Source organism: Canis lupus, chromosome 11 (assembly GCF_003254725.2).
Source record: "Canis lupus dingo isolate Sandy chromosome 11, ASM325472v2, whole genome shotgun sequence".
Taxonomy (NCBI): domain Eukaryota; kingdom Metazoa; phylum Chordata; class Mammalia; order Carnivora; family Canidae; genus Canis; species Canis lupus.
Genome location: NC_064253.1, coordinates 22,912,216 through 22,940,156, shown reverse-complemented (window position 1 = coordinate 22,940,156; position 27,941 = coordinate 22,912,216). Strand labels below are relative to the sequence as shown.

General features: G+C 49.5%; 2 protein-coding genes across 5 annotated transcripts in view; one reads left to right on the top strand and one right to left on the bottom strand.

Moving 5' to 3' along the window:
* The window catches only part of LOC112650348 (uncharacterized), a 165,118-nt gene extending 143,720 nt beyond the window's left edge, over positions 1–21,398 (bottom strand). For 2 of the 3 annotated variants that reach the window (XR_007400959.1, XR_007400956.1), the window contains exon 1: positions 20,851–21,398. The gene's annotated coding sequence lies outside the window, so the exon portion shown is untranslated. Of the gene's footprint in view, positions 1–18,236; positions 18,665–20,850 lie in introns of those variants that run through there. The other variant, XR_007400960.1, reaches the window with a different exon arrangement.
* On the top strand, positions 1,221–14,456 carry CXCL14 (C-X-C motif chemokine ligand 14). 2 transcript variants are annotated; one of them, XM_025432049.3, is made up of 4 exons: positions 1,221–1,481; positions 1,648–1,753; positions 5,503–5,616; positions 8,220–9,399. In XM_025432049.3, the coding sequence occupies exons 1-4, from the start codon at positions 1,418–1,420 to the stop codon at positions 8,233–8,235; spliced, it is 300 nt and encodes a 99-aa protein (XP_025287834.1). In that variant the 5' UTR covers positions 1,221–1,417; the 3' UTR covers positions 8,236–9,399. The 2 variants fall into 2 exon arrangements, with proteins under 2 accessions (XP_025287834.1, XP_048947763.1); XM_049091806.1 differs by lacking the exon at positions 8,220–9,399 and adding an exon at positions 13,602–14,456 and having other exon boundaries at positions 1,228–1,481.
* Positions 21,399–27,941: the final 6,543 nt, after the last annotated feature.

Sequence of the window (27,941 nt, the reverse complement as noted above, 5' to 3'; positions counted from 1 at the left end):
GGGTGGTGCAGTGGTTTAGCGCCTGCCTTTGGCCCAGGGCGCGATCCTGGAGACCCGGGATCGAATCCCACGTCGGGCTCCCGGTCCATGGAGCCTGATTCTCCCTCTGCCTGTGTCTCCGCCTCTCTCTCTCTCTCTCTCTCTCTTTCTCTGTGTGACTATCATAAATAATAAATAAATAAATAAATAAACACCAACTTGGAAGACGATTTATAAAAATCAAAATAATATATATCAAAATACATACTATAACGATACCAATGAGTAATATTTCCTGGGCACCAATTATGGGTCAGGCAGCCTGCTGAACACTTTACATGTCTGATCTTACATATAGTTCTCACAGCCGCCCTATGACGGGCGGGCACTGTGACACTCCTGCCTTACAGAAAACAAAATGAAGGCTCAGAGTAGTAATGGAGCAGGAATTTCTATTGCCATGCCTTGGCCCACACCACTATACCACAGAGCTTGGCATATGTGTGGAATACGGACTTTGTCCAGATGGTTACCATTGCCACCTTTCCCTACTGGGCAGAGGCTTTAGAGAACGGTATGACAGCGAGGAACCCCTGGCTGTTCTCCCCATTCAGCAGACAGCTCCCACAGCCACAAACCACTTTAAGAAGCCTTCCTCTCAGAGTGACCAAATCTCCCTCACACACCTTTTGAGGCAGCCCCGGGGACCACAGGCAATAGCTTTGCTGCCATACAGCAGACGGCAACCTCCCTGCAGACCTGGCCTTGTGCTGCGGCCACCAAGGCCGCTGGCCCAGCAAGGACAACTCACGCCCTCCGAGTCAGGCCTGCTGGCAACCACACCTGGCACCTGCTCCAAAACCCTTTCTGTTCTCAGGAGATCTGGGCCGCGGGCCTGGGTCCCTCCGCGGCTCGGGACAGCAAGCCCGTCTGGCCAGAAGGAACCACGCGAAGCAGTGCCCTTAAGCAGCCTCCCAAGTGTTCGGGTACAGCCCGGGCACCAGCGGTGTGCGCGGGCTGGAGTCTGGGTGTGCAAGTGTGTGTGGAAGTGAGAGGGCAGCGGGTGTGAGCTTGCGTGTGCGCGCGTGGCTCCGGCCGAGCGCCGCTGCGACCACGGTCCCGGGGCGGGGAAGGTCTCCTCCCCCCACCTCGTTGAGAAATCTCAGTGAGTCACCGAGTGGTTCTGCATATTAATGAGCTCGCCGCGGCGAGGGCAGGCGCGGATTTAAAAGAGGCCCGGCGGGCGGAGGGAGGCTGCGGAGAGCGCGGAGCGGAGCGCAGAGCGCGGCGCGGCAGCCCCGGCACCACCGACGGCGCAGCGGGAGCGAGCGGAGCCGGGAGGCGCGCTCCGGGCACACAGAGCCGAGCCGAGCCGAGCCGAGCCGAGCGGCCGGCGCCCTCCCCAGTCCCTGCTCCGCGCCGCGCCCCTCCGGCCAGCATGAGGCTCCTGCCAGCCGCGCTGCTCCTGCTGCTCCTGGCGCTCTGCGCCGCACGCGTGGACGGTGAGTGCCCGGGAGGTCCCTCGTTGCCGTGCCGTGCCGTGCCGTCCGGTCCCGGGGCACCCAGGCGCCAACGGCTGGGCTTCCTGGGACCCTGGAGGGTCTGGGTGAGGTCGGGGACAGGAGACCCCGCCCGCAGTTGAACGGCACCCTGCGCTCTCTCTCGCAGGATCCAAGTGCAAGTGCTCCCGAAAGGGGCCCAAGATTCGCTACAGCGACGTGAAGAAGCTGGAAATGAAGCCAAAGTACCCGCACTGCGAGGAGAAGATGGTTATGTGAGTTCTGGCTCCTCACCGTGAGCGTGTGCGCGCTGCTCTTAACCCGGTGCTGGGGCGCAGCATGGGGCTGGATCGGGCGGGCTAACAAACATTCCTCTGTGCCTCTGGCAAGGCCTTGGACCAGCCTTTGTAATTGCCCAGCGAGTCCTTGGGACGCTGGCGCGACAGTCTGAAAGAGTTTGGAAGGAGGGTCACTGTCCCGTGCTCTGGAAACAGCTTCTTGGGGTTCACCCTTGCTAAGATTCAAATGGGCAGCCTAGCTGCTTGCACTGCCCACCTTTCTGGGGTGGTCAAGGGGTAAATGGCTTCCGTTGTGCCAACTTTAGAACTTCCAAACCGAAGGCACTCAAAACACACCCAGAACTAGAATCTGTACCCAAACCGGGAGGCACACGTGCTGCCTTCCTGTTATTGGAGAGAGAATTAGAACAAATGTCTAAGTCCTCAGACCCTCCTTTCAGAGCCTTTTTTGGATCAGGGGACCACAGAGGGCCCATTTTTGGCTCCTAGAGATTTCATTTTGAGACTGATCCTCCATCTTCCACCACTGGTTTGTGGGTCCTTGAGCCGAGCAGTGCTGTGCAAAGTGTTCTGCTGGGGTTAACGTGCCATGCAGCTGGAGCCCTGCTTGGTGGGGATGCGAGGAATATTTTAAAAACTGGGGCAGAGTGAGAGAACACTGAGTTTCCTTGCTCCTCTGCCTTCCCAATTAACCACTTGAGTCCAGCACCACTGTTTCCCCATCAATACGCACTTGGCCAGGAAAGAAGCCCTTGGCAAAGCAGCTACCAAATATCTGCCATGGACCATTGGCCCCTCTTCCCCTCCCCCAGCAACAGGACACACTTTATTCTCAGTCTGGGCAAGTACTTTCTGTCTGCTGGACCGGCTGGCCCAAAGGCCTCCACAAGAGTGCATGCAAAGGCAGTTCCCACCCCCCACTGCCACCTGGGGGCTACAGAGTCAGGATGAAGTTAAGGGAATTTGCAAAGCCATGAGGCTTGAGCTGAACCCCACTGTCTTCCTGCCCAGGCACCTAAATTAACCTCCTGTCCTTGCCCCCCTGCCTTGCAAACTCAAGCCCAGAAGACCTGCTGGAAACTCCTTTTTGGTGAGGGCCAGAGTTCCCACAAGCTGAGGGAGGAGCTACAAGACCCCTTGGTTCCCAGCGTGGGGGCTGAAGATGGCAGGGGCACCGCAAATTAAGTCTGCACTCCTCTAAGTGCTGAAAACCACCCCAAGACGAGGTGCCAAGACCTTGCAGGGAAAGAGAAGCAGGGTATGGGATGCAGAGCCATCTCAAAAGACAGAACCCTCAATAAACAAGCTTACTTTTTCCTGGCTAAACTTGTCAGAATTGAGAAGAAACTGACAGCAGTGGGCAGGTGCAAGAGTTACGCAGCCCTGTGAAAACTTGCAGGGGCCTCTGGAGGTCCAAACACAGTAAGCATCTCCTAAACGTTCATCCACACCCAGGTCCCCCATCCCTGAAAGTCTAAACGTCCTCTCCTGTCTCAAGCTAAGAGTCTCTAGACAAGGGGCCAGCACTTTTTGCCAAAGCAGGTTTTCAGCCACAAAAGCTGAACAAAAGCAAGTTTTCCAGCTCACCCTGAGTCACCCAGAAATCTCTGATGAGGCTGGGGGTGGGGTGGGGTGGGGAGGGCAGTCTGCTTTGCAAGTGGGAGTTCTTGCACCAGAAGACTCCAAATTTTATAAAGGGCAATTTGTATCCTGTGTCCACTGAGCTCTTGCCAAAACCCTCGGCACCCAGAACCGCTGAGGAGAGGGGACGCAGGACCCAGAATTTCTGAGTAATTGCTGGGAACAGAAACCCTAATGTCTTCACCCTATAACCAATTTTCACAGTCCTAGTTTTGTGACAAGCATGTGAGGACTGTGGTGGGCCGGTTGAGTGTCCTCCCGTGTTGTCCCTCCCTTCAGGACTGTGGATCCTCAGCCTATACAGTGATCTAACTGTATAGGAATGGATTTTCATCAGGCTTCACCAAATCCTTCCATTCCATGTGCAAAACCGGCAGTGTAGGCAGAGAGAGCAGAGGGGTAAATTCCCACAGAGCAACCAGGTACCACAGGAAGGAGTTTGAGCACACTCCCCCCTGAAGCCTGCCTGGCCCATGCTTGAGACTGAGAAGAAGGGACAGGACCACGGGAGCAACTGGTCTCAGGGAGGACCACTGAAGGCAGAGCCCAGTCCATAGGCATTAGCAGAACTACTCCTGCTCTAGGAAGCTGAGGCTGTGGTGGGGGCCTTGAAATTCAGAGCACAGAGAAGGAAGAGAACAAGTTGCCCCCAAATTTCCTATCTCCATACTGGTGGCAAGATTTGATTTTTTTCTTCCCTGTCAACTGGTAGACTCAGTTCATAGAGGCCCTACTCCCATCTAGAATATGGCTCATGTGCCCTGTGACACTTTATCTTTAGGAACCTACAGGGCCCTAGCTGACCTCTCTCCTTCCCTTCTTGCTCTTCCCATCCTAGCCTCCAGCTACCCCTCTTTGGCCCTCAGCTCATTCCCCAGCGCCTAGTCCACCATCATCCCTTGCTTGTGCTATGACCTCTCATGGAGGGGCCCCCTCTCACCTTCCAGTTTTTCAGGTCCCCTAGGTGGTCTCTCATTCTAAAACACCACCCTTCCTCCCCCATCCAGAAGCTTCCTCCTAAATCCTGCTGCCTTGACCCAGCCCTGGCTGAGAGGGGCCTAGCAGTTTTGAGCAGCAGTCCTGCATCCCCAGCCAGGTTGTAGCTCTTATACTAAGGCTTCTCTTTCTCCTCAGCCACCCCATCTTCCATGACAAATACTAATGACAGTATTGTCATTACAGTGACACTCTTCACTGTGCATCTACCAGGTGCTAAGCATTCTGCATAGATTAAATCCTCTAATCACCCAATAACCCTAAGAGGTAGGTCCTATTATTAGACCCATTTTACAAATGGGCAAAATCATTAAGAGAGATTAACCAAGGTCCACAGACAGGTCTGGGATTCACACCCAGGCCTTATACTCTGTACAGTGAATGCCACCTGCTTCTCTGCCACATGGCTAAGGCCTCCACTGGATTGGGACACTGGCTGACAAGAGGCCTGAAGGGAGGCCTTATTTTATTGCTGGAGGCTGAGACAAACTGGGACTTCATGCTCAGGAATAAAAATGGGTTTCAAGGCCAGCAAGACTTAACTTCAAGATCCACAATGCCTAACCATGGGACAGTCTTCAGAAGATAAAGTGGAACTGGGGTTTGAAAGGTCAGAGACCACCACATGCGCAAAGCATGTCTGTCCTGTCTTGAGCTCCTTGCATCCAAGGAAAGAGGTCTCAGCATGTGCACCTTGCTGTCATTAGCCCTCTCCACCTCTCAGAGCAGCTGGAAGAATCCCCTGAGCTTTGTTCTCCAATGAGGCACGAGCCCTGTTAACAGTAGCCTCATGGGGGTAGGGACAAGGGTAGGGAGAGTATCCCAGACTCTAAGGTACCAGGGGAAAAGTGAAAGCCAATAACTCCATACAGGGTTAGCCCCTAATGTGAAATCAGAGATTAAGGGGACACCCAGAAACTTCCAAAGAGCCAGCCAGGCAGTGAGCACATGGACACACTCCCTTGAAAGGAAGGAGGAGGCCACAGTCTTTCCGTGTCCTGATTGGAACAGACCAGGACCACCCACAGGCCACACCAAGCCTGTCATTCAAGTTTCTCAATCCTCCACGTCATGCTGCTTCATTTCAGCATCACCACCAAGAGCGTGTCCAGGTACCGGGGTCAGGAGCACTGCCTACACCCCAAGCTGCAGAGCACCAAGCGGTTCATCAAGTGGTACAACGCCTGGAACGAGAAGCGCAGGTATGCCCCACCTCCTCACACCTTCCTTCCCACCTTCCCACAGCTCCAGATCCTAGACTCCCATCTAGCTCATTGAACCCCTATCTGATAGGTGAACACCCCCCACAGTAGCCATAGCAAGCAGATACCTAACCCGGCTTGCAGAACCCCATTCACAATTTCACAAAGGCTATTGCTCTCTTGGACAATTCTAAGCATCAAAAATGTATCCCTTTGTGAACTAAAGTTTGCACCATGTTAACTTTTTAAGTTGTAGTCTTAATTCCTCTTCTTTTTAAAGTAACTTAAATTCTCAGATCCCCAGTTTCCCTCTGTCAAATGAATGAGCAAGCACCTGGTATGGCTCTCTGTGATTCCTGTGTAAGTAAAACATGGCAAGTAATGGTATTAGTTAACTGTAACACTGGGTACAACACAAGATGGTGAGAACAGTGCCCTGCCAACAATACTCCCTCCCCTCCAGGTGCTCATGACAAAGCTGATAGACTCCTTCCTATGCAGATGCAGGGAGGGACCTTGGGCTTGACCCTTTAAAATCAGAGCCATAAAAATACATACATACATACATACATACATACATACATACATACTAAATAAATAAATAAATAAATAAATAAATAAATAAATAAAATCAGAGCCATGCTTAATCTGGGAGGGCAGTAGTGATGAGATGACCAGAGCTGTGAACCAGATCCCTGTCTTCTCTGGGTTCTGTGTCCCCATAATAAGAAGGTGACTTTCCATTTCTAATCTCCTGGGGTCCTGTGTCTGGTGAGTTTCTGGTTTCCTCATATGGCATGCAGGTGAACCTGTCCCAGAACACAGCTACTCCTCATACACTCAGGGCCTGTCTACACCTGTACCTACATAGCATGTCTGGGGAATTGCGTGCACGTACACACGCAGAGGGGACTTCCTCAGGTGCTGGTGCCAGCACCTCATCCTGCAGAGGGGGGAACCAAGGCTAAGTGGAGGTGGGAAGTGACTTCCCAGGGAGCACAGGGCAGGAAGCCAGGCCTCCCAGGGTCACCTTCACCCTGTACAGAGCAGGTGCCTGAACCACCCTCCCATGGTCCCATGCAGCTCTTCCACTCTAAGCTCAGCCCATGACCAGCTCTCCCACAGCTGACACTCGGGTCCAACCCCAGTACCTGCGCCTTTTGTCCTGCCTCCAAAACTGCCTCGTCTGCAGCTGCTTGAAATAGAAACTGTTGAGAGCGAGAGATTATTTTCTATAAATCTGATGGGAATGAAGCCCTCTTTCTGGTCAGCACAGGTGGCTCATGTGACAAAAGCAGGACCTGCCCTATCCACTGTCAGTCTCCAGGCCCTGCGTCATCAAAGTGGAATGAGGCTAACTTCAGGGCCAGTCCATGGAAGCGGTTGAGAACATCTCCACCAGACTGCTGGCACTCCGGCATTTTGCATACTTTGTCCCCCAGCTCTCCACCTGGGCCATAGCTCTGATAAAGTGGAGGCAGGCCTGGGACAATGAACTCTCCTCTTTTTATTTCTACAAATTCCAATGATGAGAGCATCTCTGTTACCAGGCCTCCCATCACTTCATTTTAAAATGAGCTTGTCTTCTTTCCAGGGAAGCTGAGCCATCCTGGGAGAGGAAGGGGGCAATCCCTTGCCCTCCCCCTCCATGCCCCCTATAAGAGGTTGAAAATGTCTCCATGAATGTACAATGGAAAGAAATGAACTATCTGGAAATCCTCTTTGTAGAGACAGCAAGAGAATCATAAACATAGCGTAGAGAGAGGAGAAGCCAGCCAGGCAGCCCAGGCCTTGAAGCCAGACTAGCAGCTCCATATCTCAGAGCTGTGAGCTTCCAGCTGCCATGGGAAGCAGCAGCAGCATCAGAGCACAATTAGGTGGTCTTACTCAAATCAGGAATGAGGCAGAGGAATCAGTTGGCTGTCTGAGCATGAAGCATGGCCTTGGAACAGCCAGGGGGCAGAAGAGAAGGGATTTAAGTTAACTAAAGAGAGACAGCCTGGAAGATGAGGGGGAAAGGTCAGCTTGGGAATGCACACAGGCCCCACAACCACTAGAGGAGGTGACCTTGAGCCACAGGCCTACGAGATAGCCCCAGGCCAGCCTAACTACTACCATCCTTCATCTTTGGTCAGGAGCTTCTAGAACTAGCATTTTTCTGGAGGACATGCATTCTCTGGGCAAAATAGACAGAAAGATACCATCCTAAATTGAAGGAGGGAGTGCCTATCCTCCCCTGTTGCATCCCTGCTTGTGCTAGAGACAGACCTCATTACCACCACTGACATTCAGTGTTCATTGGGCAAATCTGAAGTCCCTTGTGCCTCAGTTTTCTCACATATAGAGAGGGTCTGCTCCATAGGGCTTTGAGGGTTGCAGAGGTGGAAGCTGTTGAGAATGTACAAAGCCAGATTTGGGTAAGCTTTGTGGTCCATGCGATGACCTCCTCTGAGATGTTCCCCACTCCCACCCCTGCTTCTCCCAAGCTCTGGCGTTCCTGGAAGGGGCACTCCTAAAGACAAGGATGAAGCAGTTTAGCCACTGTCCTGTGGATCACCTGCATCATATCCTGAGCCACTTACACGGGTATTTTCTCTTCCTAGGGTCTACGAAGAGTAGGGTGAAATATCCCACATGGGAAAACTTCACACCAGCTGGGAGACAAGCAAAGGACTCTGCAGATAAAAAAACAAACCTTTTCTTTCTCACAGGCATAAGACACAAATTATATATTGTTACAAAGCACTTTTTACCAAGGGTCAGTTTTTACATTTTATAGCTGTGTGTGGAAGGAAGGCTTCCAGATGTGAGACCCTTCTCTCTTGTGCTCCAGACTTTATCACACACTGCTTTTTACCGAAAAGGGGGAAACTCATGCCTTTCCTTTGTAAAAAAAAAAAAATGCTTTTTTTGTATTTGTCCAGACATCACTACATCTGAGCTTTATAAGCGCCTGGGAGGAACACAGAGCTTGGTTGAAACATTTCATAGCAGCATTGCTCCGTTGCTAATGCAGGAAGCTTCCGCTCAGAGGTCCTGGCGCCTCAGCACAGCTGCCACGGGCTCTCCTGGGCTCATGGTTGGTCACAGCCTCAGGGGGACTCCACAGTGGCCCCTGTCATGGGGCAAGCAGAAGCCAATCTCTCGGCATCTGTTCTTTGAGGAACCTGAGGTTGGCTGCCAGAGAAATGTGCTTCATTCCCACCCCCATCTCCTGGTTTATTTTTGCATACTCTAGGAAACATTTCCAAGATTCTGGGATGGCAAAGCATAAGGTCCTTAAGGAAGGGGTTGGGTCTTCTTCTTGTGAAAGGTTCACTGCTTCAGTATTTAATGCTCTGGAAGCACGTGAAGTTCCCAACACTGTTAGCAAAACCTTACAAGAAAACCTAATACAAGAAATACAAGAAAACCGATACATGCACAATCCCACAGCTACAGACACACCTTCTATTGATGATGGAGAACCTTCAAAGCATGTCTCTTTCTCTCCTTGCAACAGAATAGGCAGTACAGAAGAAGCATTCTATCTGCGATTCCCCCGTGTAATTCAATGTTAAATAGCGCAGTCCTCTTTGAAAGCTGAGATGACCACATGCCCTTTCCTTTGTAAATATACTCTGAAGAAAGCCCCCTCCACACACTGCCCCTTCAGTATATGCCTCGTTGTACTGCTGTGTCATATGCTACGCACATGTCAGAAACCATTAGCGTTGCATGCAGGTTTCATATTCTTTCTAAGACAAAAAGAAAAGTAATAAAATATATTTGAAATGTACCAAATTCTAGACTACTGACTTTTTTCTATTCAGTGAGGCCAGAATAACAATCAAATGTTTACCGCATTGTAAATAAACAGGGACCAATGCAGTGGAAAGGAAGGAAAACTGGTGTTTCCCAAATACCTGTTAATATCGTCACCTTTGTGGAATGCCATTACAGTCCTACAGCCAGAATGCAAGGTCTTAAAGTCTCAGGGCTGGTTCATCAGAATAACCAGGTCCATACATCTGGAACTAAAGGGTCACACTAGGGTCCCCATTTAGGGAAGATAGTAGATGGGGGACCAGGCAAGATCTATACAGTCCAGGGCAGCCATGATACCAGTGGGGTTCAGGGAGAGGTGGAAAGTACCCGCTGTGGGGCTGAGGGGCTCTGGAGCCAGGCTGTCAGGGAGTTACAGTCACAGAAATACTGAGGCTCTCTTTCAGCTTCTGCAAGATGAGGGTGATGAACACATACCTCATGCACTTCTGGGGACTGCAGGAGGCAATACACATAAGGCACTCAGGATAATAGGGCATGATGAACACTTGGTAAATGTCAGTACCCTTAGTATTCACAAGACCAGGCCACTCCGTACTTTGCGCAAACCACCCACAGCCCCACAGTCCACTGTATTCAAGTCAGCCAGGCCTTAAAATAGGCCTCTATGTGCCCACCTGTGTCCCCCACACTCCACAGGACTGACTAAAGGGACAGCCTCCACCTGTCCACACTTCTTATGCACTACACCAGGGATGAGAAGTCAGGTGCCCACATGCACTTCACTTCTGAGGATGGTTTCCTGACATGCACTTACCTCTGTTGCCTCTGCCAACACTTACAGGGACACATAGCAAGTACCCTGCCCTAGGATGTCCTCAGCAGAATGCTGCAATAGACCCTTTACATCATGGCCTCCTCTCCTAGCAATGCCAAGTTATACCAAATTTATTCCTGAGGAAACTGAGGACCAGAGAGGTTAAGAAAGTTGCCCAAGGTCACTCATCACACTGCTCCAGTAGCAGAGCCTGCCAGCCTTTCTGCTGAGAGGAGCAGGACAGAGTGGGCCAGGGCCACTGTGAATGCCGGGGCTTGGTCCCACCTTTCCCTTCATTATGGAGAAAGAAGGAAGACTGGATATGGAAGCCCAGACACTAAACAACAGAACAGAGCAGGAGGGCCCCAGTAGGAGGGCACATACCAAGGCGGGGGAGACCAGAGGCCAGGCCTCTCTCCCTGGGAGCCCTGAACCCTACCTGGCCCCAGATCAGCACACCATGGGACCTCACAAGGGAGGGTCACTGTAAGGAGGTCGGCTGAAGGACCCCCATACACACACCTCCAGCCTGACAACTCTAAGGCATGAGAGCATGGGGCCATGGGGCACTGGGTTCTCTGTGTTGCTCCCTGAGTTTCAGCCTTCACCTTCTGCTCATTCTAAGCTCACCACACACATGTCCTCCCCTTGCTCTCTCATTCTCATCTGTGGTTCCAGGACCAGCACCTCCTCTCCAGCCCTGCTTGCCCATGTGTCCCCCCAGGGTTCTCTGACCTCCCAAGGCACAGAAGGGATTCTTAGGAACAGTAACAACGCCCCCTTACAGTGTGCCAGGCACTGACCTGGGCACTTGCCCTGCATGCTCAACCTCCACCCTACCAACCATGCTGTACTGCAGGTGCCCAGACAAGTTAAGAAATTCATTTAGGAGACACAGTCAGTAGGGGGAGAAGTGGACTTCTCGACCCCGTCTGTCAGGGAGCAGAAGGAGGAGAGAGTGTGTGTAAATGTTTCATCTCCTACAGAGACTGTGTATCCCTGGAGAACGAAGACTGGGCTATGCTTCCTGTATGACTTAGGCCCTGTCCTCCAATAGGCAAGTATTAGGTGGACCACTAAGGATAGGCTCTTAGCCCCAACAATTCACTAAACACCAAACGAGGACCCTCTGGCGCCAGAAACCATGCTCAGCTACAGGGAAGATACCCTCTTTCCCACTTACAGAGCTGCTGCTCGTCATTTTTCTCCTCGGGGCTTCCCAGCAGCCGGATGAGGGGTATATCCGCCACAATCCAGAAGGGACAGTAATTCTACTGCAGCAAAGCAAGGCCAGGCCATCTTTCCAAGTGGCTGTCCCAGGCCTGTCTGGGGAGGCATGCAGGGGCACACAGGCAGCCCAAGCCCCCACGTAGGCTTCATCTTCAGAGTCACCACTTCCTCACAGATGGGTATGCTTTAGGATGCAAATGCCACACCTCTGACCCCTCCCTGCCCCACTATTCCAAAAGGCACGTCCTGAGAGCACCACAGCACTGCACCAGGCTTGATGCAGGCTTGATGCCCGGATGGCCATGTCCTAGAAGAGCTCTGGCCTAGCTCTGCTGCTCATCTTCTCTGCCCAGCCAAACCCTCTATCACTGAGCCCGGTCAGCTTGGATCTTGGCCCAGGACCAGCTACATAACTACAAGGCCTGGGGCAAAATAAAGATGCAGGGCCCTCATTCAAAAACTAACCATGTCAAAATGGCAAGAGCAAAGCATCAAACCTCAGTACAGGGGTCTGTGCAACTCACATGCCTCAAGACTATGAAGCCAGCCCTCTACCTCGGGTAGCAACTCTAACACCCACCCGGACAGCACATCTCAGCCTTGAGTTATTTAACTGGTACTACAATGTAATAGTTTTATTTTAACTAAGACATCTAACAAGATTATGCTCTTAGAAGCCAGGGACAATCTCTTACACTTGTTTGTAAAAATCTGCCAAAACCTATGACAGTAGTTGTGAGGTACTCAAACACTGTGAATTAACCTTAGTGCCAAGAAGCACCTGAGAACACACTCTCTGCACCCACTTACTGAGCCATCACTACGTACAGAGGCCTGTGCCAAGCATGGAGCACCATGGGGAACAAAGGCTTGGTGTAGTACTGTCTTGTCCTCAAGGGCAGAGTCCACTGTTCATCTGCCCAGCCACTGTCTTATCAGGAAGCTTTCGCTATGCGTAGCATACTGTGCCAATTGCTAGGAATGATGTCTCCAGAAACTCCCAGTCTACGAGGGAGATACAGACTCAGCAGTAATTGGCCACCGGTCTAAGCACACGATGCTAGGGAGCTGTGCTGCAGGCTCCAGGGCCACTCCAAAGAGGTACCTCACCTAGGCTCGGAGGAAGCAACCCCTGACCAAGACCTTTCTCAGCTTGGAGAGGACTCATGGCAAATGGCAAGTTGTTGTCAGGCAACAATAGGAAGTGCTGATACCATCCTTGCTCTCACGTGGCCTGTGGTTCCTGCGTCCACTGGCAATGAGACAGACCTGCAAAGACAGGGAGCACCACTGCTGGAAAAGTGGGGAAGGCTCAGGGAATTCAGAGGGGCATCCGGAAGACCAGCCACGCCCTAGATGAACAAACGTCCAGGGAAACCAGCCATAGCTCCAACCTCTACCCCCCGTTTCATGCATGTCTCTTCCTCTCCTTTATCTTTGCCTGCCATCTGGCTGGGGCTAGCCTCCCCAACCTCATGGGCAAGGAAGCTGACCACAGCTTTCCTGAGCAACTTTCTATAAAGGAAGACATCATCCTGTTTTTAGGAACCTCAGGGTACTTTCCTCTCCTCCTCTTTTTGAAAAGTTGAATAGATATTCTCAGGGGTCATCGAGAAAGCAATAAAACCCAAATTTTCTTACTTTTAAGGTAACCTCTCCCAGCCTCCTCCCAGCCAGACCACTCTGACATGTGCCACCAGAGGGCAGCAAAGAGTGAGTGCGCCCAGCCCAGGGCTCTCCCCAAGTTGCCTGAGGCTGCGTGAGAACAGTGACAGCAGTGAACTGGTCCAGTCAGAGTGGCCTGTGAGCCAGACCCCATGCTGACGACCTAACGCACCTTATCCCACTGAATCCTGCTAACAACCATAGCAGGGGGTTCTGTCGTCAGCTGCACTTTATGGATAAGAAAACCGGGGCTCAGTGAGGTGAATACACTGCCCACATTCACGAAGCTACTAGGCGGCAGACACAGGATTCAAACTCAGCTGTGTGTGGCAGAGATGCTGTTTCACAGTTGCTGTTGACCCTGGCCCACAGGAGACTCTGCTGTGCCCTCACCAGGGGCTTAACTCCTGTTCACTGAATAGAGATTAATCATCCAGTTAACACGGGCCACACAGAGAGCCAGCCTTGGCCAGGGTTGTCTTGAGTGTACCTCATTTGTCTTTTGGAGGCAGAAGACTGCAACCCCCAAGTGTTCCTTCGGGGCTTCCCCCGCTGACCCACCGAAGCGAGCCCAACAACTGTGCAATCGCTACTCGCACCCACGTGTGGTACACACAAATTCTGCTTGAGAAGCAGCAGCCAGAGACTTCTCCCACAACCACCAAACATCTTGAAGAAGCAAGAGGACTGTGGCAGCATCCAATTCAACACAACGTCTTAAGCTAGAAACAAGGTGAAACCATTTTGGGTTTTAAAAAATTAATTCAAAGCTGGATTTGAAAAAATCAGCCCCACTTCATAATGAGAGCTGACATTGTGGGATGAGTAGTAGGCATGTCTAATTGGATGCAAATGAGACTCTCATCTCATATTCAAAGTTATTCCCCAGAGCAAAAGGGAAGGTGAAGCAACAGGCTCTTTCTTTCAGCCCATTGTTTTGTTAAAGGCAGCCCTCAAACAAGAATCATTTCTAAATTACAAAGGCTTTTGTCCTCTTGAAATAATGGTCTGCAAAGACAGATTGGAGTTAAGTACTTCCATTAGTACAGTCAAAAAAAATTATAAACCGAGAGACTGATGAGAGAAAGAATAACAATCAATTCCTTGATAGCTGCTAAGATATCAACCCTTCTGATTCCCCACACTTTGAGGGGCAACAAAGTTTAATAAAAACTGTAGGGATCCCTGGGTGGTGCAGCGGTTTGGCGCCTGCCTTTGGCCCAGGGCGCGATCCTGGAGACCTGGGATCGAATCCCACGTCAGGCTCCCGGTGCATGGAGCCTGCTTCTCCCTCTGCCTATGTCTCTGCCTCTCTCTCTCTCTGTATGACTATCATAAATAAATTTAAAAACTGTAAACACCATCATAATATTTATTGACTGCTTTCTCAACAAATTCTGTTAATAGTCCCATTTTATAGATGGTCTTGGGCAGTGTTAAATCTTTGGACACTTCCAGGTAGGGTGACCATATATCCCAGTTTTCCTGGGACAAGCCCAGTGTATAATGGCCGTCCCAGTGTAATTATGAAGAGTGTTTCCTTTCTCTCTCTTAAAAGAGAGACTGGTGTGACTGATAAATTGTGATTGCTCTACTTACAGGGCTTGGCAAGAGAGCACGTAGGGTAGGGAATTATGTGGTTATCTGAGAAATGTTTAGTCAGTTTACCCCTTGAGAAACCTACTCCTAAGCAAGTGTGGGCCCTTTGGAAGTAATGGTGCCTCTTTAACCCTAAAGAGCACCCTATAGGATCTTCCTGGACAATCTCCCATTTCCTCCTGTTCCACCCTGGCCTGCTTTCTGTGCTAAATAAAAATTGGAGCCTGTGTCCACGGACTGTTCAGTGGGAAGCAGGCACACAGTACTCTGGAGACCCATCTGTTCAATGAAGACACAAATCAAAACCCCTATCCTCCTCTCTGTGTCTATTCACATGAGACTCCCAGACAATTGGGAGGATCAGATTCTGGTTTCAGAGAGGCAAATCAGCCAAGCAGCTGTACTTCCCAGAGGACTGAGGAAAATCACTCCTTGACAATTTGGTTGGCATACACTAAGTGGGGGATTAGCTACTCCAGAGGAGTAGGTAATGGGATATAGGCCTTGGACATCTTATTCCGATCCTTCTGATTCAGGGATCCTGGGGAGGGCTGAAGCCCATCAGGAAGATTGAGGAAACCCTGCAGACCTGAAGGTGCAGTCCCTCCCACCACATCAGTTCAGAACACATCTCCCCTCCAACTGCCCTCTGGAGTGCTTTCCTGCCATGAGGCTGCTGACCTGCTTCCTTCTCTGAGCCTGGAAGGAGCTGCGGTGAGAGAGAGGGCACAGCCCCAAGACACAGGGTATGCTGAACCTCACTTTGCTGAGCCACCTGGAGCTATGGCAGCTGAGGGGGAGGGGCACGTGAGTCCTTCAGGCTCACTGACTCAGCTGTCCTCTCCACATTTAGCCCTTGGGCTGGCATCCCGCTCCTGAGGCTTCAGGGTATGTCCAGCTGCTACTCTGCCTCCCATGCCCGCCACAGATCCTTAGGGGGTTTTCTGTACCTCTCCCCCATCTATTCAAACAGTCCCTTGCGGGATAAATACACAGAAGGGGCCTGAACCCCCACTCTGTGTCCCAGCCCAAAGTGTCTGCAGAGCTGAGAATGCAGGCTGTGAGCCAGATGGGCCCATTCAAATCCTGGCTCCTCTCCTTAAAAGCTGAGTGACCATGAGCAAGTGACTTAATTCCTCCCCAAGCCCAACTTTATAGGGCTATAGTGAGCATTAAATGAGATGTCTCAACACAGAAAGTAAAAAGCCAATACACGGTTACTACCATCCTACCTTTAAAATTTCCAACATAACATGACATTTACTTGGCATAAAAAGGTCAGATGTGGGGGCACATATCTACCAAGAAAAGAAGTTGGAACTTGGTGTGAATTTCCACACCTCAGTTCATCACTTATAAAATAGGAATAATAATAATGCTTAATCTCAAAGAATTTTCTTAAAACAGATGAAATAATTCAAGTAAATATGTAGAACTCTCTTTGGTAATAATAGGCATACAGTAAGTTGACAGCTAATAATAAATAACAATAATTTCATGATACAAGAATATATTTAACAATTCAGCAAAGACTTACATCTGGGGGGAAAAACACCTTAAAATCTAGTCCCACCTTGCACGCAGTAGCTAAATTTCTTTTATTATTTTATTTTTATTATTTTATTATTATGTTATGTATTTTTAAACTGCTTTTCAATGCTGCCCCCCACCTCCTGCCCCAGAAACATTAATTAATGCTATGCCTCCTTCTCCCTGAAAAAAATGCACAATTTTACAAATGATTTCAGGAGATTCTGGGATTCCCGAAAGGCATCCTTATGATTCCTTATATTCTATGTGGGTAATCCCTGCCTTAGACCATCCCAGATGATGCATCCAGCAGCTGCCTGAGTGCTTCTGCTACCAGGACCCCACAACTGATAAAGCAGCTCACTCTGTGGTTGGAACAGTGCTAAAAGGTTGTACAATCCTTTCTTGAACCAGGATACTAAAGGATGCTTCCTGAGTTTTATCTTTGGAGCAAAACAGTGGTAGCATGATACCTTTTTCAGGTGCCAAACCTTAACATTTGCAGAAGGCAGACCCATGCTGTGACATGCCTGACCCTCTCCGGGCTAAACCTGTGCATCCTTAAGCTATTCCAGGTGATGGCTTCCAGGCCATTTGCCATCCAGGTCGCCCTGCCCAAACCACCTCCTGGCACGGCTGCAGCTCCTTTCCTTTATCTGGTACATTGTGCTTTTAATAATGCCTCCAAAGTCCAAGCTACAGTTCTTAGCCACCTCATCACATCCATTAGGCAGGCATTTAACCACTCCCCAAGGTGTCATCATGCAAGAGCAGAGTTTTGTGCCCCACACACTCCCACTCCAATCTAGTGTTTGACCAACTGATCTTTTAAACCTAAGCTCGCCACCGTACATCTATCCCAATTATATTTAGTCTCGCTGATTTCTTCCCTGACACTCTAAACCTTTCGGGAATCTTTGGAGTTCACATCCTGTCACCTAGTTGTATTAATTCTGTCTCTCAGCCTTGAGACACTTGCAAATCCCATCCAAGGTAAGGCGATCAATAAGACTTACACATCTCCCTGTGTGAAGCTCGGGGCAAAGTGCCTCACACGTGTTCTCATTAAATGTTCACATCCACTCTATGAACTAGGCACTGACATCTCTACTATCATCCCTGTTCTATAAAACAAAACTGAGGGATGCCTGGGTGGCTCAGCGGTTGAGCATCTATCTGCCTTTGGCTCAGGGCGTGATCCTGGGATCCGGGATTGAGTCCCACGTGGAGCTCCCTGCATGGAGCCTGCTTCTCCCTCTGCCTGTGTCTCTGCCTCTCTGTGTGTGTCTCTCATGAATAAATAAAATCTTTAAAAACAAAACACAACTGAGCCTGATGAAGAAAGAGTCAGTCACTTGTAGAAGGTCATCCAGGTACCGAAGAGCCCAGTCAGGGTTTTGACCCAGGCCTTGTCAGAGCCCCACTATTTTCCACACTGAGTGGCATCTTTCCCTAGACATGTCTGTCCCTCCACCTGAGCTGTGGGATCTCTGATAATCGTGAACAGGTTTCATCTCTGAATTCCCAGCCCCCACTGGGCGAGTGCCTGGCGCAGAGCACATGTTTTATGACTAAAAGGACAGCAAGGAAAGGGGTCACGTAGCCGAGCCCTGAAGTTCAAGTTTTTTGGAGCACTTATTCTACCCTATGGAACATGAGGACCGCCCCCTTCGTCCACTCATGACCAGAAGGTGCCGTGTCCCCAGCCGTCAGGATCGTGCGGGCGCGAACACCGTGACACCCATTCACCCACGTCGTTGGAAACTGACCCCGAAGGGTGGCGTTTGTATCCCTCCCACACCACCGTCCACCTGAGCCCACTGCGGTGTGTGTGTGGGGGAGGGGGACTCTCCCAGGTGCCCCCCTCCCGCCCCTCAGCGCCCTCCTCAGCACGGGCCCCCTCAGGGGTGGCACAGAGAAGGTTCGAGAAGCCTCTGGCTTGGATTTTCCTCAAACATTCCTGACCACACTCAGACACTCCTTTTTCAAGAAACGGGGTCCGGACCGAACTCACAGAGCTTTCAGACCGAGGAATCCGGCCGAGGGGAAGACGCTTAAGACCGTGAGGGAACAGCACCGTCCGTGCGCGGAACCAGTTCCGTCCACGCAGCGCCGCGTTTCCATGCACGCCCCCCTCGTGGCACCCACGCCCCACCGTGGCCTGCTCCTCTGACTCCGGGCTGCGAGGTCTTAATGCTTCTGGGAACCATCAGGCAGGAGCGCCCCTAAAGTCCCCGTCGTGGGTTAACAGGCGGGAAGAAAAGACCCAGGGAAGACCCGGCGCTCACGTGAAGGAGAAAGGGCGGGCGCGCCATCTGGTGGTGACTTCGCAGCTTGCAGGCCTAACCCACCGCGTCCGCGGTAACACCTCCCCGCCTGTCTCTCTCTTTTCCCTCTGGAGGCCCCTTCCTCAGCGGGTGAAGCCTGGGGGCGCTGTGGACCACGACGTCCGCGAGCACGTGACCCACCGCAGCAGCGTCGGCCCCCCGATCCACGGTGACCAATCAGAGCCCAGCGTCGCCCACCCGCAGCACGCTGATTGGCCAAGACGCGGACACCTGACCCAAGAAAGCCAATCAGGGACTTGACGAGATGTACCAGGAGAAGCCGGAGAAAGAGGCTTCTCACTTCTCGCGTCAGGAGCTATGAGGATGCGGCCTCAGGGCGCCGCGGGTCATGTTTGGGGTCGTTCAAAGAAAACCTGCCCGAGCACAAAGCAGACAGACAGAAGGAACCAGAGCAGAGAAATGCAGTGCCGGGACTACAAGCTACATGGTTAGCCCCTGGATCAAACTCTGCCTGAACTTGCAACCACTCTCTCCTCCCACACGGGAGCCAACTCGTTCTGTTTTCCTGAAGCAAGAGTCAGGTCTCTGTCACTTGTCATCAAGAGACATTACACATCAATAAAAGTAAAAGAGAAAAAAAAGAATTAAGCCCAGTTGCACAAAACAAATGATGCTTACGTTAACTTCATAATAAGGCTTTTGAAAGCAAAACTACTAATGCCAGCTCATTAAATTCGAATGAAATAATTACATGACATAATAAATCTTAAAGCCATGGATCGCTAATAGATTAAAATACAAGGTGAGCGGGGAAGATCTCCACCAAAGTGTCAAAAAGAAGTGGTTGCTGAGTATAATAGAACTTTTACTGAGTATTTTTTACTGTCAAAGCTCTCTTTGCAGCCTGCGTGGCAATACAGAAATATCCTCAGGAACTGCTGGATAAACCCTTTCGGCCAGCAAAACCATTTCTAGGAGTCCATCCCAAGAAAAGAATTCCAATCAAGGACAATAATGCTCACATGGAGATGTTCACTGCAGCATTATTTACAACAGGCATAAATAAATCAATAAACAAACTCAAAAGGTTAGGATACAATTGAATGTTATTACACATGCATAACCAGGCAACCTATTCATACACCAACTGCAGAAATATCTATTCAGGTGCACCTGGGTGGCCCAGTCAGTTAGGCATCAGACTCTTGATTTTGGCTCAGGTCATGATATCATGATCTTGAGATTGAGCCCCACGTCTGAGCATGGAGCCTACTTAGGATTCTCTCTCTCAACAACAACAACAACAACAAAAAAAGATTCTCTCTCTCTACCCCCTGACCCTCCCCCACTCACCTGCTCTCTCACTCTCTAAAAAATAGAAAGAAAGAAAGAAAGAAAGAAAGAAAGAAAGAAAGAAAGAAAGAAAGAAAGAAAGAAAAGGAATATTTACTCAAACACTTGCTGAATACCAGCAATAATTTACCGAATCCTTATTGTGCGTTATACATTTTACATCCTTTACATCATTTCACCCTGGAACAATTTAAATGTTATGGACATCTTTATAAATCCTTCCATAAATGTGTAATCCAAGGTTTGGAGAAATTTATACCTTTTGGTGGAAGTGACAAAGGATTTGAATCCAGGAGTCCTGACACAAAGTCCACACACATGCTCACTATGCTACTTTCCATGAACCAGGTAAGGCAACGAGAAAGTCACCTGAGTTATGTGTATAGTCAGCACATGGCCTCTGTGGGAAGGACTCTGTCCTTTCCAGCCCAGGTTCCAGGTGGAGGCCAAGGAAAGGGCCTTTATCAGCATCTGCCAGAGGTCAGGCACTGAGCCAGGTCCTTTGTTTCCACTGTCTACATTAACTCTCGTAGTAATCCCTGGGGAGAGAGCTCACTACACCTTCATTTCTGCAAAAGCTGAGTTCAGAGAGATGCAGACGTTTGTTCCTGGTCAGAGGCATGGCCTCTTATCCACATGTGTAACAAGAAGACGAATAGGAAAAATCATGGAGACCTGCTTGGGTACAGCAGACGATAAGGAGCTGGGAATGGTCTGGAGGGCTCTGAAAGTCAGGCAGAAGGACAGGTGTGCCATAGCGCCTGGAATGGGGAGAATGACAATACTAAATAAATGACTACCATTATAGGGCCCTTACTCCAAGCCAACACTATCCACCATCTCTCACCTCATTCTCAGAGCAGGCCTTCAATCCAGGATTATCCCATTTTACAGATTAGGACTTGCAGCAAGTGACACAACAAGGCTACAGATAAAGACCCATTCTCTCGACACCACAGCCTTTCTGGAGCCCAGCAATCTCCATACCTGGACGGTTGAGTCTGTGGCACATTTCCAAACACTAGAGGCAGAGAGGGGCTGGGTGGCGTACTTCACGTGGCTCCTGGAGGGGTTCCGGACGGCAGCAGCATAGCTGGTGGGAGACAGCAGCCCAGCTCCCCGCTAATTGTCCTTCTTTGTGGTGTTCAGTTAAGGACTCAGAAGAAACCAATCTTTGTGTCTTTTCATGGTTAAAATTCTACATAGAACAGAAACCTCAAAGCAACCACCAAGCCAGTCTTTGTTGGGTTTCTAGGCAGTAAGGACGCTGCATCTCAACACTTAGCGCTCAGAGAGAAAGGGGCTCGGTTATTCAAAGGGTTGCTCAACAAGAGCCTTTTTCTCCCGAGTCCTTGCAATTCTGGACTCACTTTTAATCCCCGGAAGAAATGTTGGATCCCTTTTCTCCTCCACATCTCAACACCATTCTTGCAAGTTCACAAACTGTCAGTGGAAGATTTTCAGGAGTTGCGCAGTCCACACTTTCTACCCCACTCTGTTAGAACCAGTTTGGTTTTCAGAACCTTGAAACCTTCATTTCTGAAAAACATTAATACATTCAAATATATATATATATATATATATATATATATATATATATGTATCAAGTTTCTAAATACAAAAAAATACATATGTTATAGTTTCACAAACAAGCCTCAACTGCATTCCTTCAATATAAGGTGCCAGGCAGGTTTCTTAAGAAGCCACTCGGTGGAAGCTGGCTGAATGTGCTTGTCCTAAAAGAGCATACACATCCTGAGTGGAGGGGAATAAAAGCCAAAGACAGATTTAGGTGCCTGGGTTCTCCAAACACACCCTTCCAGGTAGAAGGGCTAAACCAGCTCTGTGAAGAATAAACAACTTCTAAAGGCAAGACCTCTTGCCTTCTCTGGGCCCCAAACTCTACTATGGGCCAATCATCATCATCACCACCACCACAAAAACTCTCACTTGTAGAGCAGCTGAAACGTGCGGGGCCCTCCCTGAGACATGTGACATGCTTTCTTCTATGGAATAGTCAAACTTTCTGGAGAAGAGGAATGGTCACCCCCATTGGGCAAATGTGACACCGAAAACTCAGGAACTCTAAAGAATGACACAGCCAGCAAGTGGCAAAGCCACAGTGAAGCCAAATTCGTTGGACTCTGGTCCAGGTTCTTCCAAACTCAACCCCCCACAACCCTACTCCTCTCCAAACCCTGTGCCCCACTGAAGAGAAGATCTACAGACTCGGAGCTTAGACAGTGATGCCAAGGTGGGAGACTTTCCTCCTTCTCTTTGATGTACCCACACACCCACACACACTGTTTCCAAACAAATGTTCTCTGCCCTCCTTCCCCAGAAAAAAAAAAAAAAAAAAAAAAAAAACAGTACTCCAGACTATCTCTTCTTTATAACCCTAATCAACCAACTATATGCAAAAACCATGCTCAAGGATCCTGGGATCAAAAGGTGGCAATGGTTCAGCCGTTTTGGAGAGAAGTTTGATAGAATATTATTACCAAACCATCCATTCTGGGCACCCTACAAAATATCTGACCCATACTCCTTAGATAGATGCCACACTCAAACGGGGCAATTAAAGATAACAATAAAGGAAAGGCAGTGATGTGCATGGGAGCCAATGGCGACTTTTTCAGAATGTTTATGAGCCAGTAACTACATTGTCAGTGAGCCTGGAACCAGCGTGGTGGGAGAATTTACACCACAGAAATCAGGAAATGTTACAAATCAGGGTTTGGTTTTTCCGAGAAAGAGAGAGAGAGAGAGAGAGAGAGAGAGTGTGTGTGTGTGTGTGTGTGTGTTATTAAACCTTTGTCAGCACACCCCTGGAAGAAAATTTGTAAAAATGTGGGCAAAGTTAAGGGAAGTCGGGTAGGATAATGCAGTCCTCTGGGGTTAGCAGCAGTGGGGAGCCATCAGCAGCCCAGCCCTGAAGGAGCAATCCAGACTGTAGCTGAAGGTGAGGATCATGGGACAGAACCTTTGAGACAGGAAATCCAGTAGGGCACAAGATAGGGGGAAAAAAAATACTCCAATCCCACCCCCTTCCCACCAACCACCTCCAGCTGCTGCCTGCCACTGATAGAGCCCAGCTGAAAGAAGGTGGCGTGGGAGCCTCCTCCATCCCCATGAAGCCCAGAATGATTAGCTTCTGGGGCAGCCGGTAGAGGAATGAAAGGTAGCAAGTGGATTTGGGGCGCTCTGTATCCAAAACAATACACCACCAACTATTAAACACACATACACACGTTCTCTCTCTCTCTCTCCCTCCCCACACAAGTACATATATGTATTTCTGGAAGAACCCCCAAGTAACTGGTAGCAGAGGCCGCCTCCAGGGAAGGAGGCTCGCAACTGGGTCAGCAGAGGGAGATTTTCTTTTCATCAGACTCTCCTCCATACTGTTTGACTTTTATTTCTGTGCATATATTACCTCTTTCAAAAGAAGAGAGGGGTTCTTTTTGTTTTTTGTTTTTTTTAACAGCAATACTTTTCTTTCCCTCTTTACACATCTGGTGGGAAAGTGACGGGGCCGCCACAGTGCATGATCTCAGGGAGCACCTTTTGCTGACACCTGCTGGAATGAGGCAACGCCACAACTAACAGGGAAAGCACAGACGGCCCCATGATACAAGGAGGACCTGCACCCGGGAAAACGTGAACTGGGAGCTGGACTCTGCCCCAGATTGCCTCTGGGAACTGGACACCCCCCCCTCCCCGAGCTTCCGTCCCCTGGCCTGTGGTGGAAGGAAACAGCCCCTAACACGGTGGGGCCAAATGGGCTGGTTCGGATGCCAAGGAGAGAGGATTTCCTTCAAGGCAGAGATTTTGTCATCCCCATCAGGGGACTCGGGTGGGGCTGGGGGGCTGCTTCTCAGCACTTTTCTTTCCAAGTCCTTTGCACCACCTCCCAGGCCTGGAGTCTGGAAAGGGCTTCCCAGAGCCAGCAGATGCCTCTGGGAGACGGGAGCCGAGCTCCACCTTGTGGCTGCTCACACAGCACCAGGGAGGTGACGCGGGAGTCCCAGAGTGAGCCCAACAGCTGGGAAATGCTCCAAATACAGGCTTCACCCACAAGTTCACGGACACCTTCTCCTCCTCTGCCTCACCCTTTCAACACTGTGCCTTCGGAGGAAAAGTCGCCCCTGTGAAGGCTAGCCCAGGTCCCACCAGGGACCATGGCTACAAGTCAGCTCCCAAAAGCCAAACCGAGGCCTTCAACAGGACAAAATACCAAAACAGAATGCTATGGCACCTCTGATCTACGTTTAATAAGTGAATGCTTTGAGGGGCACCTGGGTGGCTCAGCAGTTGAGCGTCTGCCTTCGGCTCAGGTCGTGATCCTGGGGGTCCTGGGATCGAGTCCCGTATCGGGCTCCCCGCAGGGTGCCCACTTCTCCCTCTGCCTGTGTCTCTGCTTCTCTATGTCTCTCATGAATAAATAAACAAAATCTTTTAAAAAAATAAGCGAATGCTTTGAATCTCTGTTAAACATGACATGAAATTTAGTTATGGGACCTCTAAGATTTTGGCAGGGTTTTTTTTAAAGATATATATATAATATATATATATATATATAATATATATATATATATATACATATATACAGCTTCAATTCATTCCCACGAGATGTTCAGAAAAGCATATCAGGATTCTGGGGTAGGGGAGACAGATCTAAAGGACCCAGTCTCTACACCTGCCACTGGGCCAGGGATGCTTCTGATAAAGCTGGACCTAGAAAGGGCCTCATCCATCGGCCTTTTGGTGACCCAAGAGAAGAGACTGAGGCCTGAAAGGGGAAAGGCCTCAACCTAGACCCAGATCTGTCCCCAGCTTCCTCTCAAATGTTCTTTCAAGGAGCCACACTGCCCCTGACTGAGCTCAGTAAAGATGAAAGATTGTCTTTATTGTGGCAGAAAGATGGAGGGAGGCCACGCACACTGAGTATACTGGACCCCCTTACCTGGGATATGTCATGAGTTTTCCCATGTGTTCAGCATCATGGTTCTAGAGGGTAAGATCTAGAAGGCCTCAGCAAGTCCCCTTGTCCAACCCTCATATTTCAGAAACAGGTAAACTGAGATCACAAAGGGAACACAGCCTAGTTATGAGGCCTTGGCAGGGGATCAATACCTTAGTACCCTAGGAGTCTCCCCTACTACACACTGCATAACAATAAGAAGCTGAGTCCCCAGTGACCAAGGCGCTGGCACTAGTCATGGTGCAGTGTGTCTTAGCTGCTGTGGTGGACAGAGCCAGGCCTAGGATGCAGGCAGGGAGCCGCAGGGCAGGGCAGGGCAGGGCGGAAAGATCAGAGGCTTTGCCAGCTGCATTATGACCTGTAAACTGGAAGCAACAACCACCTATTTGCAACCAGAGTATAGAGAAAGTAGTTCTTACAGTAATTTTAATGGAAGCTAAGAAAAAAGAAGCAGAAGCCATGTGTTTCTTTTTTGAAATGAACATAGAGCGCTTGAAAAATAAAACACGCTTGCTCTGACAATAAAAAACCAACTCAGCCATTTCTCATTGGCGCTCTATGTTGGATCAAAACATATGTTGGAGGAACGTTTGCTTACCACCACTCATGCTTTGAGTCTCCATGTAAGGACTCCCCCCTCCCTGAAGCCTTCCTAGTTCTGTCAGGCAGGCTTCAGTGTCTCCTTAACTGGGGGCCACCCAACAGCTCCCTGCTCTCCGTCTAGATGGTGAGCCCCCAAGGGTGGAACCTAAGACCAAGGCTTCTCTGGGAATAAGCACAGTCCCGGGAATAAGCACAGTATCCAAACCTATTAGGTGCTCAGTAAATATTTGACACCAGTTAAACAAATAACTACCTGGTCTCATCACTAATTACAACAAAGTACAAAAAGCTTATGAATGCAACTTGGTGAATCTTGATATCAAAACATCAAAAAATATGGAGTAACAAAGTCTAACAAGAATCCTTTGAGAAACAAGTTATCTTACACATACAAGGTTTACAGTGCTTCCAATTCAGTGGGTAATCTTCCCATAAAAGTTCTCAGATTCTAGAACTCTGGACCCCACATGACCCACCAAGGTTTATCAGCTCTAAACCCAAGGCTGCAAAGGCCCAGGGGAGGAGAAGCAATGCTGAGCTGCAGTGGAATCAGAATTCCAACTTATTTTTGCTTATTTCTAACTTTCCTTTTTTAAAACCACTAAGTTGAATATGTAATAATATACTTAACTTGAAAATTAAAAAATATTCCAAAGGTACATTTTAAGACAGATGGTCTCCCTCCCATTCCTATCTCCACACGCTCACTCAGGCAACCACTATGTTAACAGTTTTCCAAGCATGCCTCAGAGTCTTCTTAGGCTTAGCCAAGCAAGATGAATATTTATTTATTTTATATATATTATAAAATATACTTATATACATTTTATACATATATATACATGTAATTGCATACTATATAAAATGTTAGTCTCTGCCCTTGTTTTTTCTCTTTTTTAAAAAAAGATTTTATTTATTTGTTTGACAGAGAAAGAGAGAGAGCATGAGCACAAGCAGAAGGAGCAGCAGGCAGAGGGAGAGGGAGAAGCAGGCTCCCTGAGCAGCAGGGAGCCCAATGTGGGCCTTGATCCTAGGACCCCAGGATCATGACCTGCACCAAAGGAAGCCACTTAACTGACTATGCCATCCAGGCGCCCCTTGTTTTCCTCTCTTAATATACCTTGGATACTTTTCTACATGGGTACCTAGAAAGTTTTTTTTAATTATTTTCTTACAGCTACACAGTATTCTTTTATATGGATGCAACATACTTCATTTCCGGCTCCTCTAACATGGGTCATTTCCACCTTTTGTATTTCAAACAATACTGCAGTGAACAGCTTATGCAAAAACATGTGCTTGCTCAGGTTTGCCGCTTTGCCAGAGCCTCTCCACGTTCCTCAAGCCTATCCAGATCCTTCACCTCTGACACATGCTGCTTCCATTTATTTTCTGAGATCCACCGGTACCCGTGAGGAGAGGCGGAGCAGGCAGCTGGACCTCTCAACTGGGCACTCTCTGTGCTGGAGGCAGAGCTGGGACTCCAGGTTCTCCTGCACACCCTTAACCACCCTACCCTATCCAGGGCAGGCCTGCACCCAGGGGCTGACAAACACTACCATGAATCCATGGGTCCTCTTGGGTCGGAAGACCGTCACCCTCTTTCACCAACAGGTGGAGCTGCTTCCTGCCTCTGGACAGCTCAGGCACTCCATAGGAAGCCAACTCCTACAAAAGCAATCGTCTCTGAGAGTAAATGAGGACTTTTCAGCCCTGCGATTACCCACAAACCTCTCCACGTGATCTTCCAACAGCCTCAGGCCATGACTACAGTTTCCTCTGGTTTCTCCCTTCTCCGTCCCTTTCCAGGTTGCAGGTACGTGCAGTTGGTGTGCTCTCCCGCACACTGCGAGACGAAATCACCTGGTTGGTACAAACTTGGGCTTTAGAATCACACTCATGTTCAGAATCCGACTCCACCATGTGCCCTGTCGCGTGGCCTTTGGCAACTGGCTTCACCTGTCCAAGCTTCCACCACCTCCTCTGCAGGACAAGAGGACAGCAGTACACACCTCACCGAGCTGGTGGGAGGATTAAACCAGGTGTAACATACAAGGTTTACAGTGTATGTGCGAGGTACATGCTAAATGTTACACAGACATGCCCTGCCTGTCCAAATGTTGCACCTCACTTGGGAACACTTCTCAGCATACGCCGGTCTCCATCAGTTCTTCACACACCACAAGCTTGTTCCTGCCCCAAAGTCCACACTTGCTAGGGCCTCTGCCTGCAATACTCTCCCCCTCGATCCCCCTTGGCTGGTTCCTTCTCATCCTTTAGATCTCAGCTTCCGAGTCGTCTCCCCAGAGATCTCCCTGGCATCTCAGCTAGAGTAGCTATCTCCTATTTATTTAGCACATGTTACCACCTGCTATCCTAGGTGTGGATTCATTTTTGTGACTGTGGTCTCTCTTTCTGTTGGAATGTAGATTCCAGAAGGGCAGCTTCATCTTCCTCGAGTTTTCCAGCACTGCAGCCAAGAGGTATCCTG

Excerpts from the sequence above, each read along its gene's own strand:
- CXCL14 (XM_049091806.1), top strand. The coding sequence starts at position 1,418 with ATGAGGCTCCTGCCAGCCGCGCTGCTCCTGCTGCTCCTGGCGCTCTGC. Across the intron at positions 1,754-5,502 it reads TGCGAGGAGAAGATGGTTAT|CATCACCACCAAGAGCGTGT; the intron begins GTGAGTTCTGGC and ends GCTTCATTTCAG. Across the intron at positions 5,617-13,601 it reads GCCTGGAACGAGAAGCGCAG|GCAGAAGACTGCAACCCCCA; the intron begins GTATGCCCCACC and ends TGTCTTTTGGAG.